Source organism: Salvelinus sp. IW2-2015, linkage group LG4q.1:29 (genome assembly GCF_002910315.2).
Source record: "Salvelinus sp. IW2-2015 linkage group LG4q.1:29, ASM291031v2, whole genome shotgun sequence".
NCBI lineage: Eukaryota > Metazoa > Chordata > Actinopteri > Salmoniformes > Salmonidae > Salvelinus > Salvelinus sp. IW2-2015.
Window position 1 is genome coordinate 63,987,775 of NC_036842.1, and position 24,122 is coordinate 64,011,896.

The window sequence follows — 24,122 nt, forward strand, 5'->3', positions numbered from 1 at the left end:
TAACGGGAAGACAAGATATTTTTGAGTGTTTTGCAATGTGTTGAATGGAGATCTAAGGTAGTAGGTGCTGAGGTGTGTCAAGAACGGCAACGTGCTGTGTATTTCCGCTCACACAGTTTCCCATGTGATTTCAGAATGTTCATCCCAAAGCGATCCAGCCCATCGTGGGAAGCATTGGAGTCAATGGGCCAGCATTCTGTGGAACGCGTTGTACACTTGTTTATGCATGAACGACGAATTGAGGCTGTTCTCTGAGGGGGAAAAGGGGTGGTGGTTAGTGCTTATACTCTCAATTATTTAGGTTAAGGTATTGCCTTATGTTTTGGTCCTCGGTGTTAGTTTTGTTGCAACTGTAGATGATAGTGGTTCCGATGCGTTTTTGTGGTTTTGTGCAGTAAGGAAATAGCAGAGGGTATATTTTTTAGTTCCTTTATTACTGATCGGTCGCACGTTATCATTCGAGCCGTACAGATGTCTGGGCGGTTATAGTGCCAGTGCCTATACCATTTACTATTTATAGTTTCCTGAAGGCTGGGAAGAGATTTATATTTATAGAACGCTGTATTTAGTTGTATCCATTAGATAATGTGGTATAATTAGTCATTTTATTCTTTTAAAAGAACTTAGTTGAGAAAATACGAAAATACTTCCAGACTATTATCATTGGCATTCTAAGATTGACAGTGATTGTGTCTTAAGAATCTTTAGCACTTGATGGTTTCATTTTTCAGAGACAATGTTCATTTGCAAACGCTATTATATGTCACTACCCTGATTCTGTTTGCTACGCCCTGTCCATGCTCGTGCCTCCACCCTCCTCCATTGTTTGTGTGCCCATTTCCCCAATAATCCCCTGTGCTATTATACCGGGTTTTCTGTCTATTGCCAAGTTCGTCCTTGTCTATGCGTACCAGCCGGCGTGTTAACTCGTCCCTGACCTGTCGTCTTGGCTGCCCCGTTTTTCGTAGTAAACACTCAGTTGATTCCGGTCGTAATGTTTATGCACTCTTTGGCGTCTTATCCTGAGTCAATATAATCAATATCAGGGGTACTCAACTGCGCAGATAAAATTAGTATGCTAGCGAGTTATTACCAGTCAAATGTAAAAAAAAACTACATGTTTAATAAAGAACTGCACAAAAGATTCATTTGTGACATACATATTTTATAACTGCAACACAGTAAATATGGAATCTGTATGTTAAACATCATTTAGCAGATGTCTCTTATACGTAGAGTCGAACTTACCAGTTAGAGGTAGAGATAGTTTATTAGAATTGAGACTAGGGCTAAATATGTTCACAATCGTTCATGTCCAGGCTCGCGAAGATGACTTATATATATCTCTGATTCCAATTTGGGGTAGAGAGATCCCTGTTTGATTGTCGATCACAGTATACTGTTGGTTTTATATGTTAACTACGCAGGCTGATAGAAGGAGTGGAGACACCGACCAGCCTCGGGTTAGCTAGTTAGCAGTAATGTTATTATTCACACTAAGTAAAGAAAGATGGAATTTATTGAACTTTATAGCAGAACGGACTATAGCTCAAACAGTCAAATTGAACTATAAACTATCATGTCTTAACCCAGAAGAGCAACTTGGCTGATAAAACAATTTCTGTCACTCGGGTCCAGTCTGGTCTAGGGTATGGGTCGGGTGTAGTTGTAATTGGGTCCATTCGGATTCCGTWAAAAAATCCCTGGTCAGTTCGGGTTATTTTGTCAAATTAACAAGACATAAAAAGAATACACTATGTAAACATTTCAAATGAAGGCACCCAGTTTATTTTCCCTACTGATTCACAATACAACCTCCTGTTATGAAATTGTATTGCCATCTAGAGGTATGTTCAGATAAAGAAAATCACTATTTACATGGAATATGAAAAAAGACGTCTCACACTTTATTAGACCAAAGTGCATGTGAGATTAAAACATGAACATTACAAAAACAAGTTTGAGGAATAAGAAATAAATTAGCAGATGAGCAGAAATGCATCTAATAACATAAGTGAAACATGAGCAGTGACATTAGAATCCAGCAGTGCAAGAGAMCTAATACTAAAGTGTAAGAAATAAGAATCACACCAAGCAGTGGTTTCCATCAGAAAAACAATATTTCAACTCTACCTCAATGCTTAGTTAACATATGGGGAGAGATCAACATCACATAAATAGTTCAAGTTTTACAAACCAAGATAGAGAGCGGGAAMACCTGAAGCATAAACTTGAGTTATTAGTTTGTCATTTGCTCACTCTTTCGACCTGAGGTGAACATTTGTTTTTAGCAAAACAAACAATCAATAAATTCCTGATTCAAAAATCAATCCAGAAATAAATACGAAAGTGGAAAGAGACTATGAGCTGATTGTCCAGGAAGAGGAAGGAAGATAGAGATTTCTCTCATCTGTTACATCCTTTTACCAGGGTTGGAATAAAGGTTCACTGTTCCTCCTCCTCCTGGATGATATTATTGTTTGTTTGAATTTGATGACATGTAAACAAAATCAACTTTAAGTGCATAAAACAAAAGTGCAAATTTACTGTTCTGCTGACACACTGAATGAGTGAGMTTAGATCTTAGACTATGTGGAGGAGAAGTTGAGCCTCTTCTCTCTCTGTCTCAGTTTCTGGGCATCACTGGTAGAAATAACATTCCTCCACAGTCTGGTCAAACACAGGGAGAGGACATTTGTAAAAATGGCATTGCACACAAAGGCAGTATTCAAATTAATAGCCAGTATAATACATTTATACAATTGACAGTTTACCAACTAAAAACTTCCAAGATATTTACCTGATCACTTCAACTGATGGACAAGACTGTAAGCTTCTGGCAAGTGCCTCTGCTCCAATAGTGCTGATMCTGTTAGACTCTAGACTAAAATCAAAGATATAAAAGAACACATCTGATTATAAAATCCTTTGAAAACATGTCAATGTAAAAGCGTACACTTAGCACTCACTCAAGTCTCCTTAGCTTCTGGCATTGTGGTAAAACCTCGGCAAGCTTCACTGCGACATCATCTCCACAATCATTCCACGCAAAACTGACGAAATGGACAGGGAGTGAAAAAGGGAGCGAGGAAACATGGTCAAATCAGTCGTGAATATTCAGATCATGATGAATATTGCTCTGTGCTGTCTGGATTTCCCTTACCTGACATCCTCTGCACAGACACAGTGAGCCAGGCTGTCAGCCAGACCAGCAAGCTCTGAAGTCCCTATGGAGGTCAAGCTGGAAGACAACTAGTACATTAAAAGCTTGTCTCTTGGGCAGGGAATASACAGTATCTATTATAGCAGATTACACATAGATATATATCTTACTGTATCTTTGTCAAATACTTCATGGAGATCAAGGCTTTGGAGATACTGACAGATCCTTTTGTACCAATCTCATTCTCTGAGAGACTTTTCACAAAATCACAACCATGAACATAAACAAGGGTTAGGGTTGCAGTTRCATGGCATAAAATCAATAAATAAACGTAACATGATCCAAACCACACAAAAACTGATGGTAATAGACTTACTCTAGAACCCTGAAGTGAGTGAGAGTGGGCAGAACTTGTCCCATCTTGGCAGCACAGGCAAGGCTGAGATTGTTCCTGGACAGACTGGGATATAAAGTCATAGGTCAGACGGTGCATTGTTTGCAGTCAAAATTCAAAAAGTTATTTTGGTCATTGTGAAAGCCCAGTGKAAATAGTACACTTTGGGCTTGGCCTTACTTGAGCTCCTCCAGTGCTGTGCAGGTTGTCAGGGCCTGGACCAGCCTCTCTCCTGCTTGGTCACTGATGCAGTTTCCTGACAGGCTGAGACACAAAAAAGGAAAGAGTCTGGTTGTGTGTTTTATATAGTCTATAGAGATATGGACCAACATTCTCCATCTTCTAATCATTGAGAGGAAAATGTGTCCATTTCATATCATAGCTCATAGTGTTACAGCAGTATGTTTCCTCTGCAACAGTTCAGGAAGTAGAATAAGCTGGACTTTGTGATGGAGAAAACAGAATTATATAATAACGTTGCAATAACAAATAAATCAGCACTTTGAACCAGCTTTATACCTTTTTGATCTACAATTGTCTGCCTAAATCCCACACACACCAATGTTGAAGCCCATTGGAATATTAGCTGACACTGACACGTTCTAAGATCGGGTCATGTGACAGATTCCTGATGCATATCTTAGCTTCATTTGACACATTAATGATGCAGTCTATTTTTTGTCCAGGGCCATTCCCCATCCATTCCTCCAGTCCAATAATCCCTACCTGATCTTCCTCAGGCCTGTCCAGGTGGGCAGGTGTTTGATAAGCTCCTCCACTCCTTTATCCGACATCCTCATCCCCTCCAACCTGCAGGCCAGACACACATTGACAATACCACATCAAACGTGATGTCTAGTCCATGCAGAAGTCAAATACTTCTTGACATTTGTGTTATCGTGGTTCTACTCACTCTATCTCCTCCATCCCTCTGAGCCCCTCCAGAGAGGCCAGCAGGACCAGAGTGGCCCCCTCCCATGGGGATCCAGTCACCATGGTAACTTTATTATTCAGACTACGGGACGGATCACATATCATTGGTAAAGAAAACACTCTACACCAAATCTGTCTCAAGCAGAGCAAAGTCCACTACATTCTCAGTCAGGAAGCACTACTCACTTCAGCCTCTTCAAGGAGGTCATAGCATGGAGCCCTTGGGCCAGGCACACTGTGCTCTCCTCATCCAGCTGTACAGAGTCAAGGCTGTGGACATGATACAGATATTTAACTCATGCCCTTAATAATAATAATAATAATAATAATAATAATCATAATTTACCTGATCCCTTCCAGAGAGAGGCACTGTCCCAGCCCTCTCACCAGCTCCAAGGCCCCTGCTGGTGTCCAACCATAGCAGAGGGACAGACTACAGGATGGAGGGCACAGCATTAGTATTGTTGCATCACTGGCCAGGTGGTTGAATACAAGAATACAAGAGTTCTTACTTGATTGTTCTGAGACGAGGAAAGTTTTGGAGTGTTCTGGTCAGAGCTACAGCTCCTCTGTCAGTAATCACATGACCAAACAAACTGAGACAGGAGAGAGTGGTGACAGGTCAGAGTCAGGAACAAARAATAAAAAGTAGGCATAGGGGATGAATGACAATCACTTACTTTAAGCTCTCAATGCTTTTAGCCTGCAACAACCCCTCGGCAAGGAGCAATACCACATCTTCAGAGGTYTCTTTTGATTCAAGACTAGGAAAAAAAAGAAAAAAAGATGTTTTACATGTGTAGCCTAAGATAGTCATCCTCGGTCATCAAAACCCTGTAAAGCCTTTCCAACCCCCAAAATCCATAACATCAGCCTTACCTGAGTATCCTCAGACTAGCTAAGGATGGTAGGACAGAGCAGAGCAACTCTGCTCCCACTCTACCAATGCTGTTCAATGACAAACTAAAGAGGAAAATAAGAAATATGTATAACTTAAAACTAAATTAGACATTAATCACTTTCACTACTTCCAAAGTATTGCCAGGTCTGTTTCTCACAGATACTTACTCTAGCTCCTGTAGCAGAACACACCTCTGAAACACAGTCTGCAGAGACACTAGGTGGTGCCCTTGCACTGCACAGTCTACCAGGCTGAAAGACACAAGAGGCAGGAKCATATGATAGGGAGAGCTCACATGCAGTAACCAGTTCTGAGCCAGCTCACACACATTCCTGTTGATGTAGGAATAATAGAGGAAGATGCTTTCACCTTATGGTCACGGTAGCCAGAGAGCCAGACATGTCTGTAGAAGTGCCACCACTGAAACTCAAATAAAGGCAGCTCAGTCAAAACGGATAGTGTGTTATCTTGATCTTTGCATCTAAAAAACATTTTGGAAATAGACAACGTAATTGTCTTTCAGCTTTACCTGGTAGCAGTGGGATTTTGGCATTCGTCCAAAGTAATGTGTACAGTGGATTTATTTACCCTGCAAAACAAGTTCACACATCCATTATGCATGTCGTGTTCTATTTTCCTATACTTAAATATTACCTAATGCCAACATGAATGCTCGAATGACAACATGTTCCCGATTGGCGCAGCAGTCTAAATAACTGCATCTCAGTGGAAGAGGCATCACTGCAGTCCCTGGTTCGAATCCAGGCTGCATCACATACGGCTGTGATTGGGAGTCCCATAGGGAGGCGCACAATTGGCCCAGCATCGTCCGGGTTTGGCCGTCATTGTAAATAAGAATTTGTTCTTAACTGGCATGCCTAGTTAAATAAAGGTCAAAATAAAAACAATGAATTCTCACCTRATGGTGTGTATGTTGGGGTTCAGGTTCAAGCAGCAGGAGACCAGGTTTACAGCTGCTTCTGCTGTGATCCATGGCTCCTCAATACTGATGGGAAATTAATACAGAGACTTTTAACTCCGAGGCATTACACACTCATGCAAGAAATCCCACACACACACACACACAAATACAGACACCACATGCCATTCCCATATCCTCCTCCTCACCTGATATAGCGTTGGACGTGACCACACCTCAGCTGCTTCACCAAGTCTTCAATCACCTGAACACTCAGTCCGTTGTTTCTTATCCTGAAGAAAATCAGAGTAAAAAAGGCACTCATTTTGCATTCAATAACTTGGTGTGTACAGTTGAAGTCTGAAGTTAACATACACCTTAGCCAAATACATTTAAACTCAGTTTTCACAATTCCTGACATTTAATCCTAGTAAATATTCCCTGTTTTAGGTCAGTTAGGATCACCACTTTATTTTAAGAATGTGAAATGTCAGAATAATAGTAGAGAGAATGATTTATTTCAGCTTTTATTTCTTTCATCACATTCCCAGTGGGTCAGAAGTTCAATAAGCATTTGGTAGCATTGCCTTCAAATTGTTTAACTTGGGTCAAACGTTTCRGGTAGCCTTCCACAATAAATTGTGTGAATTTAGCCCATTCCTCCTGACAGAGCTGGTGTAACTAAGTCAGGTTTGTAGGCCTCCTTGCTTCCACACACTTTTTCAGTTCTGCCCACACATTCTCTATAGGATTGAGGTCAGGGCTTTGTGATGGCCACTCCAATACCTTGACTGTTGTCCTTAAGCCATTTTACCACAACTTAGGAAGTATACTTGGGGTCATTGTCCATTTGGGACCAAGCTTTAACTTCCTGACTGATGTCTTGAGCTGTCTCTTATACACATCTAGATGTGTATAAGAGACAGCTTCACGGTTGGGATAGTGCTCTTCGGCGTGCGAGCCTCCCCATTTTTCCTCCAAACATAACGATGGCCATTATAGCCAAACAGTTCTATTTTTGTTTCTTCAGACCAGAGGACATTTCTCCAAAAAGTATGATCTTTGTCCCATGTGCAGTTGCAAACCGGAGTCTGTTTTTTTTCTGGCGGATTTGGAGCAGTGGCTTCTTCCTTGCTGAGCGGCCTTTCAATGTCAATATAGGACTTGTTTTACGGTGGATATTAGATACTTTTATACCTGTTCCTCCAGCATCTTCACAAGGTCCTTTGCTGTTGTTCTGTGATTGATTTGCACTTTTTGCACCAAAGTACGTTCATCTTTAGGAGACAGTACGCGTCTCCTTCCTGAGCAATATGACGGCTGCGTGGTCCCATGGTGTTTATACTTGCGTACTATTGTTTGTACAGATGAACGTGGTACCTTCAGGCGTTTGGAAAATGCTCCCAAGGATGAACCAGACTTGTGGAGGGCTACATTTCTTTTCTGAGGTCTTGGCTGATTTCTTTAGATTTTCCCATGATGTCAAGCAAAGAGGCACTGAGTTTGAAGGTAGGCCTTGAAATACATACACAGGTACACCTCCAATTGACTCAAATGATGTCAATTACCCTATCAGAAGCTTCTAAAGCCATGACATCATTTTCTGGAATTTTCCAAGTTGTTTAAATGCACGGTCAACTTAGTGTATGTAAACTTCTGACCCACTGGAATTGTGATACAGTGAATTATAAGTGAAATWATCTGTCTGTAAACAATTGTTGGAAAAATTACTTGTGTCATGCACAAAGTAGATGTCCTAACCAAATTGCCAAAACTATAGTTTGTTAACAAGAAATTTGTGGAGTGGCTGAAAAACGAGTTTTAAATKACTCCAACCTAAGTGTATGTAAACTTCCAACTTCAACTGTACATGTGTGTGCATGTGTGTGGCTCACTCCAGGGTGCGTAATGAGGACAGGGTAGTCAGGCTGTTCTGCAGAGCCAGTAGGCCTTCTCTCTGCAGGGTGTTACAGGATAACCTACATACAAGACAGAAAACACTGTTCCTCACCCTGCATCATCACACAGGAATCATATTATCAGACACTGCACTTCTGTAATTTTTTCAATTTCAGYGGTATCAAATTTGACGAGTTGCAGGTTAATTATCGCAAAGGTCAAGCCAAGGTTATTATAGTTGTGTTTTTAAATTTGTGTTTATTTCTATGACTTTTTCAATTTTTATTTGAAATTCAGTTTAGTTATAGGTCATTTTCAGACCAAATTTGCTAGTTTTTCTGTAGTTATATTTCATTTTTATATTAATTCATTTTAATTTCAGTGTTAAGGACAGAAAGCATGCGTGGKAGGCTTGGAGCCATTTGTGTTGTATAATTTTTTTGCGGTGGGTTTAGGATTTTACCTCTTGCAACTGGAGGGCAGTAGACTAATACATAAGGTGATGGGTAAGGTCATAGGTTAGGTTAAGTCAATATCAATGTGACTTGGATTTAAAAGGAATAGTGCAGAGACTGGAGTAAAAAATATGTTGTACGGAAACTCTCGCCGATGTTTACACCAATCCAATGCTTTTTAACTTTAGTAGTACATGTAAGAAGAATCAAATTAGCTAATTAGCCACCTTTTTTCCCTGTTAGCTAGTGATTGTGATTCACAAGCTAGGCCTATTTGAAACATTGCTATCTCCTGGTTGCATAAACCCACCGAAGTCTTGAAAACCTCAGATTGTTTTGCCCAAAGTTGAAGAAAAAAAAATAACAGCATAATTCATGTTTTTATTTTAGTTCAATTTGGAGTCAAAGGTAATAGCTTCAGTATAGTTTTATTTTTTCAAACCGATTTGTTAACTATTTCATTTCACTAAATRGTTTGTTCATGATTTGTTTTCRTTTTCATTTACTATAATAACCTTGGGCCAAGCAATTCTCCCAGTCCCATTCTCACCTCAGTTTGACCAACTGAGCAGCACAGCGTGTCAGAATCTCTGCAAGTCTCTGCAGATGGTCAGCCCCAAAATGACACTCTCTCAGACTGCAGGGTTCAGGAAACATGAAGCAGAGAGAGAATGAGAAGGTGAAAGACTGAAGAGATAGAGGTTATGCCCATGAGTCACATGGAAGAGGTTTGATATAATTTATACAAGCAATCCTTTCAGTTTCGATATGAGTTTTATTTTTCTGGGAGCAAAATAAACAATGCTTCCTGTTCCACTAGCTAAATKAGTTTACACTATGGTGTTTCTGCAACTGCTTTAATTGATTTTATGAGTATTGAGTAGAAAGTAGTAGCCTTGTTGTCCTACCTCAGAGTTTTGCCACAGTCACTGTCCTGTTCAAAGCGGATGAGCGACCTCTCCTCAGTTCCCAAACTACAGACAGACATATATCTGTCACTTTTTATATGCCCAATATATTTTTTTCCAGTTGCCCTTTTAACATTTTTGGTAAAATTTGCTTCAATGCAGTTGTCAAATTTGAAAAGCATAAATCTTTCATCTTGGTGTCCTCCATTTATGTACATACTTGTCATTCTAAGATGACGTTCCCCTCTTAACATGATACATATCACCGTTCACATCACCAACCAAAATAAGAATTTATTGCATTACTTAGGCCCAGCATCAGCTTGTTCAACATTGGATGATTGTAAGTAATTGTAAGTAATTATATATATATATATATATGGGGGTCTAGACAAGTAAATGTTCAGTTTGCCAACATGGTATTGTTCAATAGAATTTTACCTGACTTCAACTGCAGCCACCTTCTCACAGGTCGTCACTGTGTTCACCAGGTAGAGCGCCCCCATCTGGGTCAGTCTGTTATCATTAAGACTGCAGAGAAACACATACAGCTGTACAAGCAAGCACAACTAACCTCCATAAAGCTAGAACAGATGCATCTGCTAGCACTCAGGGAGGCAGACCAGCACTAGTGGTGATGGAGTTCACCGTATGGACTGAAGGAAGATGGGGTGTTGCAATGAGTCTTACTTCACTGAGCTGGCAATCCGCAGGCTTGGCAGAGAATCCACAAAGCTCTTCACTCCCTCGTCTCTCAGGAGGTTACTGGATAAACTGCACCGTTGAAAATAATGGGTTATTACCCATTATGAGAAWGGTTGGTTGAAAATGTGTTGAAAAACAGCCACAAAATACACCCTAAAAATGTTCAGCGAGGGAAAACACAGTTTGACCATTGGTTGAGGCATATATTCTAGTAGTGTAAGGTATTTATGGGAATACAGTGCAGTAATTGCGAGTACAACATTTATAAGCACTGCTATTTTTGCTCAAATTTGGGCAGTGACCCAGGGACAGGGATGTGTATTAGGGAAAGGGACACTCACTCCAGGTCAGACAAATGAGGACACTGCGCCAGGATCCCAGAGAGTTTCTCCACATCCCCACTGCTCAGTGTGTACTGGGTGAGTCTGCAGAGGTGGCAGAGAGATAGACATGAGGTCAGGGTTAAACCAGGTTAGAGAGAAGAACTATATGTGACTGATTAAATACAGCTTAATTAACCTAAAACCTTATTTCTGTAATGTAAGGTAACATTTCTATACATGGGAACAGTATGAGCAGATAAACCGCATTCACCTGCAAGTTGCTTGTTCTGCTTTCATGTTGACAAATTTGATGAACGCTTCTCCTTGGGGCCTTAGAAGTACATCAAAATTTAAGGTAATTTACATAAACACAGTTCATACTGTACATATAAATCCAAATGTATGAACCACATGAATGAATGATGAGCCGTACATACCKGAGTTCCACAGCTCTGACACGCTGACAGTCTATCAGAGATCTGACCAATAACAACACTCCGTCCGTAGACATCTGGACATGGCTCATACTGTGGGAGGAAGGGAAGAGGGGCGGAAGAGAATGACGAGAAATGAGCTCCTTACTGGTGTTGTGGCCCTGAGATTATCATTACTGAGCAGGGTGAAGAATTCTCACTTGAGCAGCTGAAGAGATGTCATCTTAGGCAGGATATTCAATAGATTTTCAATGGCATCGTCCTTCAGGGATCCATGGGAGAAACTGAAACAGACAGGCAGAATGGTTTTAGAGGATTGAGAAGGAGGAAAACATCATACATGTAACACACTAAGAAGAGGGAGTAGAACATAGAAACTATACAGAAATATTGCACAATACAGTATATTATAGTTAACCATGAAAGACAGAGACAGAACATAGACATAATTAGAGGTAACATAAGAACTCACTCTAKCTTCAGTAGGCCGGGACACTGTACCAGTCTTCTACACAGCCTGGTCATGTCAGTGGGCTGGATATCACTGTGAGTTAGACTAAAAACAAAAACACAAGCTTGGGATTATATTGCAGGGTAAAGTGAATGGGATCTTAAATGGACAACAGCAATTCAGAAAGTAATTTGCATGTTAAGACTTCTGTCTAAAACTTTAGTGTCCTACCTGAGTTTCTTATCCTGTTCCATATCTGGTGAGGTCCTGAGTGCTTCTGATTGTATTCTAAAATGAAAGTGATTCGTTGAGTTGTTATTTGGACGACACCATCCAACTGAGTTACAGAATTGGTATACTGACAGAAACAACTTTATTACCTTTTACTGGAATGGAATTTCAGGAACAGCTTCTTCCCCCCATGACTGATAAATGTAACATTTGTTAAAAAAAATATATATATATATATAAAAAAAATACTAATCAAACAATTTCAATAACTTTTTACCATGCCCATTTTACACAAGAGAGTATAAGGATATAGAGACACAGACAGATAGACATACAAGATATATACTGTAGATAGATATCCACTGGGAACAGATGTCAATTCAATGTCTATTCCACATTGGTTCAACATAATTTCAACAACGTTGATTCAACCTGTGTGTGCCCAGTGGGTAGATAGACACATAGTTATATACACTGTAGATAAATAGATAAAAGAGAGAGAAAGAGAGAAATAGGGGAAGTGAATACCTGACATTCACTTCGCTCATGTTCCTGTGTGAGCAGAGCGTGTCAGCTAGCAGTACCACCCCTTCCATGCTGACTGCATTCTCACTGACACTACACCAAACAGAGGGTACAAGCACTGGTTGGATGGCCAGAAATAGCTTTGAACTATAAAATCTAAAGCAAACAAAAAGGGAGGAAAGGTAGTTAAGAAATTCTTACTTGATTTCCTGGATGGTGCTAAACTGAGGTAAGAGGTCTAACAACTTCTTTAGACCTTTGTTTCCCAGAGAATTGTTGGAAATACTGAGAAAGGCAAAGAACAGGTGGGGGGGGTAAACAGAGAAACTTTTCACAAACCAACTCTTTTCACAACTCAGAGCACTTACTCCAGCAGAGTCAGAGCAGAGCAGTCCGTCAGATTCTCACACAGATGGTCCAAGTGAGGGGGACGAAGAGCACAGCCAATCAGACTGTACACAGGGGTTAATGAGAAACGAGGATTAAGAGACAATATCGTAAAACTTTATAACCATTATCCATATTGTTATACACAGTGAATACAGTGTATAGCAATTTGTATATTGTACATACCAAAGTTTCTTAGACATCTCAGGATGTTGTTTCTCTATCCCCCCAGCAAAAAATATGGACGACCGCACAGGCTCCTGCAGGCTGTCATGAGGAAACATGGGGAAAATGCACATCAGTCAGTGTTAAGGTAACATTTTCAGAGCATTCTAAAAAAAATCATGATCGAAGTTGTACATTATAAAAGGCACCACAGTATCGTAATTGATTGCTTGTTTATAACGTCTGGTTTGGGCCTATCACAAGCCACTTGACAGAGACACCCTCTGAAGTGTGACGCCACCAGGAAGGGATAAGGTAATGTGCTGGTTTTAGTGTGGTTGTAGTTTACACACAATAAGAGGGATGCAGTCTATATTGGCTCGATCTAAGAAATGAAGGGCTGTTATGCACAACATACCTGATGTACACTTGAACCACATCAGGACATACAGACAGGAAACTGGTCAGAACCATCAGCCCATCAATAGATATGGGAATCTCATTCAGACTGTAAAGACACAACCAATAACCGTATTAGGCTACATGACTGGGTTCAAACATAATATATATATATATAATATAGGACAGGCACAAGATCATGACTTTATCAAAAGTCTAACACTTGAAATTAATGATCAGTCTTACACAATCTGTTTGGAGACGTTCAGCTCCTGTAGAGAGTCGGTCAGGGCCTTGAGAGTATCAGCATTGAAGTCGCCTCCTGAGAGACTGCAGGGGTTACAACATAACGCCAAACAGAAAGTCAGATTGTCTTAACTTATTTTGTGTCTTTACCCACAGTCTGATCTGACTTGTTCAAGGACACTGGGTACATATTCACTTACTCCAGGACAGAGAGACCAGGACATCTCGCTAGCAACTGACACAGTCTGTTCATCTGGTCAGTAGTGAATCTGCAGTTCAACAGGCTGGRTGACACATAAAGAGGCAGGAAAAAAACAGCAATGTTACTCAAGGAATTCAGAAGCTCAATTGAAATATACATTTATAAAAGCCTGGGTTCTGTATAAGAACAAAATTGAGAATATCATACCTGACAGTCAGTCCAGTTTTATCCTTAGAACTTGAGACAATTAGAAAGGCAGAGAAAAGGGGTCAGGCTGATTGATACAGTACAGATTTCCCTAAATGTAGCACAGAAAAACAATGAAATACAAGCAACATTTTCTCAAAGAGCTATGAAAAATGAGCTTGATTTTCATGGGCCTGTTGGTACACCAAACACTGAAAATAAATGAACGTTGCATATTCTTTTATTTCACCTCATTAAAACTCACCATTTCATGTCTAAGCTTGGGACAAATAGGACACTGACGTCCTTCATTCCCCTGCAAAGAGAGAGAAAAGCATAGTTTACATCCCCAGTATTTGTTTTTTCAGTTACAGTTTCTTCAGAAAGTATTCACACCCCTTGACCTTTTCCACATTTTCTTGTGTTACAGCCTAAGTTTAAAATATATTAAATTGAGATTTTGTTTCACTGACCTACACACAATAGCCCATAATGCCAAAGTGGAATGATTCTTTTAAAAATGTTTACAAATTAATATGAAATGAAAAGCTGAAATGTCTTGAGTCAATAAGTATTCAACTCCTTTGTTACGATAAGCCTAAATAAGTTCAGGAGTAAAGTTGCATGGACTCACTAGGTGTGCAATAAGTGTTTAAAATGATTTTTGAATCACTACCTCATCTCTGTACCYCACACATATAAATATCTGTATGGTCCCTTAGTAGAGCAGTGAATTTCATACACAGATTCAACCACAAAGACCAGGGAGGTTTTCCAATGCCTCGCAAAGGGCACCTATTGGTAGATGGGTAAAGATAATGGTGAAGTATTTTAATTACACTTTGGTTGGTGTCTCAATACACCCAGTCACTACAAAGATGCAAGCGTCCTTTCTAACTCAGTTGCAGGAAAGGAAGGAAACCACTCAGGGATTAAACCATGAGGCCAATGGTGACTTTAAAACAGTTACAGAGCTTAATGGCTGTGATAGGAAAAACATTTGTATGGATCTGTCACACCCTGATCTGTTTCATCTGTCTTGGTGATTGTCTCCACCCACCTCCAGGTGTCTCCTGTTTTCCCCATTAGTCCCCGGTGTATTTATCCGTGTTTGTCTCTTTGTGTCAGTTCGTCTTGTTTTGCCAAGTAAACCAGSGTTTCTCCTAGCTCCTATTTTTCCCAGTCTCTGTTTTTTCAGAGCCCTCCTGGTTTTGACCCTTGCCTGTCCTGACGCCGAATCCGCCTGCCTGACCACTCTGCCTGTTCTGACCTCGAGCCTGCCTATCCCCTTGTACTGTTTGGACTCGGACCTGTTCACTGAAYCCCTGCCTGTCCTGAACTCAAGCCTGTCTATCCTCTGATACTGTTTGGACTCTTGACCTGGTTTATGAACTCTCGCCTGTCCCCGACCTGCCTTTTGCCTACTCCTTTTGGTGTAATAAATATCGGAGCTCAACCCATCTGCCTCCTGTGTCTGGATTTGGGTCTCACCTTGTGCCCTTTAAGGATCAAAAACATTGCAGTTATTCCACAATATTAACCTAAAAGACAGAGTGAAAAGAAAACTTGAACAGAATAAAAATATTAAAAAACATGCATCCTGTTTGCAATACGGCACTAAAGCAAAAAAAAAATAATTATGTCCTGAATACAAAGCGTTATGTTTGGGGAAAGTCAAACATCACGGAGTACCACTCTTCATATTTTCAAGCATGRTAGTGGCTGCATCATGTTATGGGTATGCTTGTCATCGGCAAGGGAGTTTATTTTAAGATAAAAAGGAACGTAATATAGCTAAGCACTGACAAAATYCTAAAGGAAAACCTGGTTAAGTCTGCTTTCCAACAGACACTGGGAGACAAATTCACCTTTCAGCAGAACAATAACCTAAAACACAAGGCCAAATATATATACTGGAGTTGCTTACCGAGATGACATTGAATATCACCGAGTGGCCTAGTTACAGTTTTGACTAAAATCGTCTTGAAAATCTATAGCAAGACTTGTCTAACAATGATCAACAGCAAATTTGGCAGAACTTTAAGAGTTTTTTAAAGAATAATGTGCAAATGTTCTACAATCCAGGTGTGCAAAGCTCTTAGAGACTTACCCAGAAAAACTCACAGCTGTAATCACTGCCAAAGGTGATTCTAACATGAATTGACTCAGGGGGTTGAACACTTGTGTAATCAAGATATATTAGCKTTTTATTTTTCATTTTTTACAAATCTTAGAATTTTTCTTCCACTTTGACATTAAGAGTATTTTGCGTAGGTCGTTGACAAAAAATGACAATTAAATCCCTTTTAATCCCACCTTGTAACAACAAAACGTGTAAAACGTCAAGGGGTGTGAATACTTTCTGAAGTATGCAGATTACAACTGGAGGGTCTATTTGTAAACACTGGAAGTGTCTATTGTTTGAACTTACTCAGCATAGAGTCCCTGGATGGAGGGGCTGGAAGGGATCTTCTCTAGAAGGATGTAGATACTCTCCAGAGAGCAGCCATTCCTCCCCAACCTGAAAACATAYAAAACACATAGGCCACATTACAAAAGTGCAAGCTTGCTGAAATGTAGAAATAAGAGACACTTGTAATATAAATAGATAGCTAGGATCATGCAACGCAAATTATCCAATCAAGGAAACAATAAACTCACGAGACAGAGGCCAGACTGGGCAGCTTGGGAAAGATGTCAGCRATCTCCCTGACTCCTCTGTCTGTCAGGCTGTTGTCACTGAAACTGTCAGACAGACAACACAAATCACTTTATACAATGCAAAACCTGTTCAATACCGAATCAGACCAACTGTACTTTCATGGCAAATAAGGTACTGTATCTTTAACCAYGTTTGGTTAGATCCTGATAAAAAGGGTTTATAAAATCTTGAAGTGGTGGTAATAATCTTTGGTTGTTACGGTAAGTAAATTATAATTTACTTAAGCTCTGTGATCTGTGGACAGCTCTCTAGGGCTCTGGCAAGTTTGGCAGCTCCCACATCAGTGAGGTTACCACAGATAAACCTGGGGAAGAGGAGCAGAATTATTCACGTCACACTTTGACAATTCGCGTACACATCCACACACAAACAACTTTGAAAGTTGATMATTTCAAAACTGAGTGACTCAGTGAAGGACTCACTCAAATCTTTTCAGGGTTGGTAGTCTGGGAAGGATGCAAGAAAGTTTATCTGCAAATCTGTCATCATACTTACGGCTTCGAAAACTGAGGGGTTGTTAAAAAAAGAGGAAATTAATTTCATGCAGGATTATCCTTGTTTAGTACACAATGTATAAATGAGTCATGAACTCACATTAGAAAGTCAATGTGCTGGCAGCTGGGTAGAATATCGAGACACTCCAGCTCCATAGAACAGGCTCCAAAGTCCAACCCGATGCCCACTCCAGCAGACGAGACGACAAAGGCCAGGGCATCCAGATCAACAGGGTTCAATGTGATGTTCCTTAGTTCAAAGCAGGGTCGCGACCCCACCATCTCCCTGGCCAGCTGGGCATCCTGGGTCTCCTGGACACAGTGGCACAGCTCCACCACCTTCGGCCCAGTCAGGTTGGTGCTCATTGCCAGGCTTCGGAGCAACTTGCGAACTAGTGCCAGGCGTTTCTTCACCCACCCCACAGCCCCCACTCCCCGAACAAGCTGGAGCAGGTAAGAGGAGCAGGCTGGTGCAGCAAGCCCACAAACATACAGATGGAGGGAGTCAGTGAAAACCGTCTTGGGGTCTGATTTCGTAGTCCAGCGGGTCTTGACGTTGAACTTCTTCCTGAGCTGGGCCTCTGTGATGTCCTCGCTGGTCATGATGTGTAGCGCGCCCAGAAACTCTTGCATGGTGAGGTGCATGAATGTGTAGCCCTGACCTTTAGATCCATCCTCATGGGTCAGGTCCACCTGTGAGAGGAGACCAGCCTTAGTGGCGAAGTCCACCAGGTCTGGTGGAACCTCTTCAGACAAGAACACGATCTTGCTCCCCTCCAGGCCCCTCATGGCCAGGCGGCCCAGCAGTGTGACCTCTGCCCTGTGACTCTGCAACAGGGGTGTGCTGCTCCCTGGGCATCGGCTCAGAAAGGCACAGAGGATCTGGAGGTAGACCTGGGTGAGGGTGTTTGGAAGCTGGGGTAAAAGCTGAGACCCACCACTGGAGAATATGTGGTCCAAGCACACACAGCAGATATGGCAGAGGGCTGGCAGGTAACACATGGTGAGGAGGTGGTGGTTGGCCAATAGATAACTCACTGCCTTCTCCTTCAGATTCAGACCCTTGTCCTGGAAGTACTGTTCAGCATATTCTTTCACACTGCGCTGGTTGAAGCCTAGCAGCTCCCCAATGCAGTCCACAGAGCTCTCCAAGTCTGTCACATCCCGAGGCCTACAGGTAATCAACAGAGTGCATCCTGGGAGGATTCTGCGACTGCACAGGCCTGAGATCAGTTCTGCCATGGGGAGCGGGCACAGTGGGTCAAATGGGCTGCTCAGTTTCCCTGAGTGGGTGATTTTAGTGTGAAACTCGTCGTAGCCATCAAAGATCAAGCATATTTTCTCAGGGTTTTCAAGGATGAAGTCAAGTACAGCGGTACACTCCTCCTCCCCACCCTCTGGTGGTAGGAAGAAGCGAAAGAGCAGCTCCTTCAGAGAGAGCGGCCGAGCCACGAGGTTGAGCTGGCGGAACTCTAGCAGGATCAGTAGGTGAAAGGAGGGAAAGGCGCCCTGTGTCCATTTCTGGCCAAGGCAGTGCATCAGTAGTGTCTTCCCTGACCCTGCCTGGCCTAACAGCAGTGTGACCTGGGCTTCTGAACCCAGGAGGGCGTGAACAGTCACCCTGTCCTCCACAGTCCCCTCCTCATCCCCCTGCAGAAGCTCTGAGGGGCTCAGAGCTCCATCAGCCCTGTCTCTGGGTCTAACATGGGTTCTGTGGCGCAGACTGACCCAGGCCTCTTCCAGGCGAACCTCCGTCACCACACCCTGCATTACCCTCTCCCACCTCTGCAGTAGAAATCTCCTCACAGCAGCCTTGTAGCTTTCTACGTGGTCTGGACATACAAAGAACATCTTATAAAATAACACACAACAYACTCCTGACCTGAACACAGCTACACATTTATGAGGCTGTTCATGACTTTGTTTTCAAAATATATTTTGTGACTGTGTAYTAATTTCAAATCAAACAACTTTCATAGAGTGAAGACAAAGATGCATTTCAGGTAACAGAGGTAGCTCACACAGTATGCAAGTCCTTTAAAATTGAAACTCCGTAAGAAATCTTACTGAGATATGCCCCCCCAAAAATTGGGTGTCATGAAAAGACTGGTACTTACCTATTCGTGGGCGTTTTACACACCAACCTTGAGATGGTATATACTCATCAACCAGGGTATGGCTGTTGTTTTCAATGACTTCTTCTGAGAAGAAAACAAAATGGAGAGAACCCAATAATGGACATATAGGGGAAACCCAAGAAAATATGAAGAAGCAAAGTGGTTAAACAGATTTGCATAGGCATTGCATAAGACACCCTTYTCCAGGGCCTTTTGGGGGCCCCTAAGCGAGATTTGGCTAACAAAATTACTAACAAAAATCAAATGGGGTCCCCCCGGAGGTCAGGGCCCCTGGGCACGTGCCCTGCATGCCCATCAGTATTGTCCATTAGTACAAGTTTAGACAGCTGGCTAGACTAAATTACCAATCTAAAAACAGTTAGCAGAGTTATGTCTGAGATAAAACCACTATTTTACTTCCTATTTTAATGCTGTTTTTGTGTGTTATCTGCTGTTGGCCCTTTGAACCATTTCTTGCCTGAATATCACAGAGGTGTCATCTTACACAAAAAATGAAACACTTCATATCCCCTTAAATTATTATGGAAAAAGAGTGTAAAAACTGACTGAACAGCTGCAGTAAAATGTGATGATTGATTGATTACCTGGATCACAGAGGGATGGGGTCTCTCTTGCCGGTGTAGGCCAAGGATCACCTGTACAGTCAAACAAATCAAACTTCCAATATGGGTCAAAACGAAGCCTAAATCTATCCACAGAGTTACTGCATTGTCAGTGGGGTGTTTATTGTTGGGTGTCAACATTTGAGGGATGGAAATGGAAAGGAAACCCCACCCTGATATCAACATCTTCCCCATAACTGAATAACTAGGCTATAGTGTGGATCTTCTGGGTGGATCAGTATGGGCAGGCACCACAAGGTCTTACTCACTAGTCACAGACCCGGCCACAGACATCAGTCGAGATTCCAGACGCATTGGCATGTCGCAGTGCATGCAGACCATTTGAAGAAATTGTCGGCAAATAGCAGGGTCTGCTGTCCTGAAGTAACTCAACAACTCCAGGATGCGTTCTCTGTGGCTGGCAGGGCGCATGAGCCGTTCCCGCGCTCTGCTGTCCATCATTTCATAGAGTATGGCGAGAAGTGCATCATCTTGATAGCCCAGAATGTCTGCCAGCTCATGGGTCTCCTGTGTCAATACAGTCTGGACATCTTCCTCTGCTTCCATCAGCTGTACAAGCTTATGCTACATTTTACAATAACACACATTTCAGTTTGATTGTGTTATAAACTAGTTATAGATTAAACGTAATCTCAAACAAATTCACATGGAGCAAACCTAAATAGYTACACTGCATGTTCCCAAATACATAGGCTTGCTTCACAAGAAAAGGCCATACACCGTAACAATCTGCGTTGTTTTGGGTGCACGTTTGGATCGGCTGATGAGTAAATTATAATCTACTTCGACAATCTGCTTTGTATTGGGCGCGCGTTTGGATGGGCTACTACGTAATGTATAGCCTACTACTATATACAAAGTCAATTAACTAATAACCTTTTTTTTTTATATATATATATAACCAATATAACTTACCAAATGTAGCTGTTGGTCGTTGGTCGCATCGCTACAATAAAGTGAAACTCAAACCAAATAGGATGCTTTTACTTTCTGTTTCGTTTTTGAGTCGTTTTCATTAGAAACCGACCGCGGTACGTGTGCGAGCATTGCAAAATACATTTACACATTGAATAATTGCATCCAACCTSCTCGCGCGCTTCAACGGGTGTCCATAGCCAGTCACCAAAATAGATATTCAAGCAGGGGCGCAACTTTGGTTTTAGAAGTATGGGGGGGTTGACAACTTGGCCGGGAGTCTGCGGGTCCTCACATTTTTTTGTGGCATCAATCTAATATGACCCATGGCCCTTCTAGCTATCTCTATTTGGAACAACAAAAAGTAAGTAAAAATGTCCACAGTCATCAAGCTAGGTAAGAGACCATTATTAAATATGTTTAAGTGATTGATAAGACTGAACTAGATGATAATTCAGTAATCAGTAATTGTGTTGCACCTTTAACCAATAGCCTAACAAATGAACTACTTTTAAATAAAGTACAAAGACAACTTTTGATTGTCTCTATACCAAATTTCCACCAGACCGCCCAGCCAGCCCGAGCCTCCTGCACGCCCGACCCCCAACTCAACTTCCTTACCATTTTTTTTTGTCTCTCAAGGGAAAGGTTTGGAAATCAAAAGTTGAATAAAAACACACATACAGATCCTACACATGAACACACAGAAACAGGACATCCTCCAYATAATTCATATCATAGGCCTCATAGGACTGTAGAGYTCTTTACTTGCATACAATATAGCTGGGTCACCCCATCCTGCCCTAAGCCTTCCATGGCCCTGCAGCACCCCAACCCAAMACACCCCACTCAGCTTTAGGATCTTAATGAAACATTCATTATTGGTTTCAGGTGTGTTAGGCCAAGGCCAGAGAGACAACCTGGGAAGAACCCCAGGGCCTGGACTGAGCAGCACAGCTGCTAGGGATTGCCTACATAGGTATCTCCCCTGACGTGGGCATGTTTTCAATACAGACTCCTTTTGTCGTATAGTATTCCATATAAGGAATCCAGACCTTACGAAWGTTGCACAGTATACCCTTAATCTTGTAATAAATCAAATCTGGTGATACATAACTTGACATTTTTGCCATCCACTGTGACATTGTGGGTGGATAACCAACCTTCCAATTAAAGGCAATGCATTTCTTGGCCGCTATAAAAGCTGGTTACTGTAATGTATACGCTGGGAGTCGGAAAGCAAGTGCAGGTGGTGAGTGTAATAATAAACGGAACATCGAACAATATAACCACCACGAGTAGCATATAGACATGAAACACAAACAATACTGACTGAAGAGAGAACCTAAGGGATTGCCAGATATAGGGGAGGTAATAAGTGAGGTAATGGAGTCCAGGTGTGCCTGATGACGTGCAAGTGTGCGTAATGATGAATCTCAGGACCGGTGGTTAGTATACYGGCGATGTCGAATGCTGGAGGGGAGGAGTGGGAGTTGACTTGACAGTTGCAGTTTCTTCTGATAACCTTCTCCAGTATCAACATTTCCAAGTARACAAAAACACTGAGAATCTGTAGACATGCTGAGAAAAGAACATACTCTTTGCCAGAATTCACCAGACCATAACATATGCAAATATGTCCCCTTTTGTGTGTTACACCTACATCAGCATAAAKAAATTTCTGAGTGCATGATATTCAGTWATACCTGATGAGACCCGTCACCATCTAATCCTGCTCAGATGAGGCATGACAAAGAATTACCTTGGTGTACATTTATACATTATCCAAGAATAGAATCATTTGTTCAATAATTKAAAATAACATTCCCAGACAGTAGCCTACCCATCAACTTAAGATGGAACTTTGTATCCATTCATTGATATAATATACTGCAAAATTCACCTGKKCTCTGTAGACTGGTCTTCCCTGGCTGTCTGATCCTGCTAAGCCATTATGAGCATAGTGTTGCGTACTGACTGTGCACCATAAYAGTGAAGCCTGAAGAGCTGTTAATACCCTGTCTGTATAAAAGGTGGTCACGCCCTGATCTGTTTCATCTGTTCCTGTGATTGTCTCCACCCCCTCCAGGTGTCGCTTATTTTCCCCAGTGTATTTATCATTGTGTTTCCTGGCTCTCTGTGCCAGTTCGTCTTGTATGTTAGTCAAGTCAACAAGCAAGTTTTTCCCTGTACTCTTTTTGCTAGTCTTCCTGGTTTTGACCCCTGCCTGACTCTGGACTACTTTCCCGCCTGCCTGCCCTGACCTTGATTCTGCCTATACTTTGGTACCTTTTGGACTCTGAACTGGTTTTGACCCTTTTGCCTGTCCACGACCATTCTCTTGCCTTACCCTATTGGATTAATAAATATTGTAAGACTCCAACCATCTGCCTCCTGTGTCTGCATCTGGGTCTCACCTTGTCATGATAAAAGTAAGGAAATAGCTCTGGGAAACTGACAGATCATTAACATTACATTGCTATATTGATTAATGCAACTCACATTATGCTGAAGAAATGTCAATATATTGGTCTTCAATCGTTTGGCGGTGGTTTCATCGTTTGATTCAGGTCTAGTGTGATTGAAATTTACTCCTGTTGTGACAGGACACAAAAGCTACAAAACATTTCCATACACACAACAGCTGTTAGATATTGCTACCTGACAGATAGCTAGAGGCTAGCTAGAGCTGAACTGGCTGTGGTAGCTACTAGCTAGCGGCTAGTAGTTCATTCACTTCAGTCGAGAAGGGATGAAACATTGGCTAACGTAACATGTCAGTTACACTACTAGCTCAGCACTGGGAATATATTTTTTTCTTTCTGTAAAACAGCAGATACCTTGCCAGCTATATCAGTCAACTAATGTGTAGCTAGTTAATGCTCTGCTTGCTTTTACAACTCTGAGAAAAAGATCAAACCAGACTGCAGCTGCCTCTGATAATCTCTCCCGTGCTGGTCCTATACGGCAGCCTTTCAAAAGCTTTGCCTTCACACAGCCTGTCCGCAAGATCTATGGTGTCTGTGTGGTCCTAAAGCACACCAGTGCCACGTTTTTGTATCACAGTGCAATTATAAAACGTGGGCAGGGACAAAAATGCAATTTCAGAATGTGTGTGTGTGGAGGGGGGGGGTCATGTCCCCACGTCCGCAGTGACAGTTGCGTCCCTGTATTCAAGTAATAAAGAATTCCCCTTAACCACACCCACAAATTTGGGAAAGCAAACAGTGTGAAATAGCCACATTCATTGTCGATTTTTACTTATACAGAAATAACAAAACATTCCCAAAAATTGCTTTGTTCAATGTACATGTAACCTGGTATAAAATCCTGACCTACGGTCCGCAATGCTCCCACATAGGGAAATAGGGGTATGAGGGAAGCTCTACAACAGTGTTCCCCAA

At 41.7% G+C, this 24,122-nt stretch overlaps 1 protein-coding gene across 3 annotated transcripts; it reads right to left on the reverse strand.

The window, feature by feature from the left end:
• Positions 1–1,765: 1,765 nt before the first annotated feature.
• On the reverse strand, positions 1,766–22,696 carry nlrc5 (NLR family, CARD domain containing 5). Of its 3 annotated transcripts, none has more exons than XM_070443024.1 (49): positions 22,622–22,696; positions 20,052–20,367; positions 19,765–19,815; positions 19,160–19,243; positions 17,143–18,874; positions 16,971–17,054; positions 16,769–16,852; positions 16,488–16,571; positions 16,258–16,347; positions 14,092–14,142; positions 13,848–13,877; positions 13,639–13,722; positions 13,439–13,522; positions 13,212–13,301; positions 12,815–12,895; positions 12,610–12,693; positions 12,443–12,526; positions 12,245–12,334; positions 11,866–11,910; positions 11,717–11,773; positions 11,507–11,590; positions 11,235–11,318; positions 11,038–11,127; positions 10,872–10,931; positions 10,619–10,702; positions 10,263–10,346; positions 10,014–10,103; positions 9,573–9,638; positions 9,215–9,301; positions 8,206–8,289; positions 6,520–6,603; positions 6,311–6,397; positions 5,921–5,980; positions 5,761–5,811; positions 5,559–5,642; positions 5,370–5,453; positions 5,171–5,254; positions 5,003–5,086; positions 4,837–4,923; positions 4,677–4,760; positions 4,471–4,572; positions 4,284–4,367; positions 3,738–3,821; positions 3,540–3,623; positions 3,334–3,417; positions 3,164–3,241; positions 2,970–3,053; positions 2,801–2,884; positions 1,766–2,670 (listed from the first exon to the last, which is right to left on the reverse strand). In XM_070443024.1, the coding sequence occupies exons 2-49, from the start codon at positions 20,347–20,349 to the stop codon at positions 2,589–2,591; spliced, it is 5,655 nt and encodes a 1,884-aa protein (XP_070299125.1). In that variant the 5' UTR covers positions 20,350–20,367; positions 22,622–22,696; the 3' UTR covers positions 1,766–2,588. The 3 variants fall into 3 exon arrangements, with proteins under 3 accessions (XP_070299125.1, XP_023841146.1, XP_023841148.1); XM_023985378.2 differs by lacking the exon at positions 22,622–22,696 and adding an exon at positions 20,719–21,088; XM_023985380.2 differs by lacking the exons at positions 8,206–8,289; positions 22,622–22,696 and adding an exon at positions 20,719–21,089.
• Between the last annotated feature and the right edge of the window lie 1,426 nt (positions 22,697–24,122).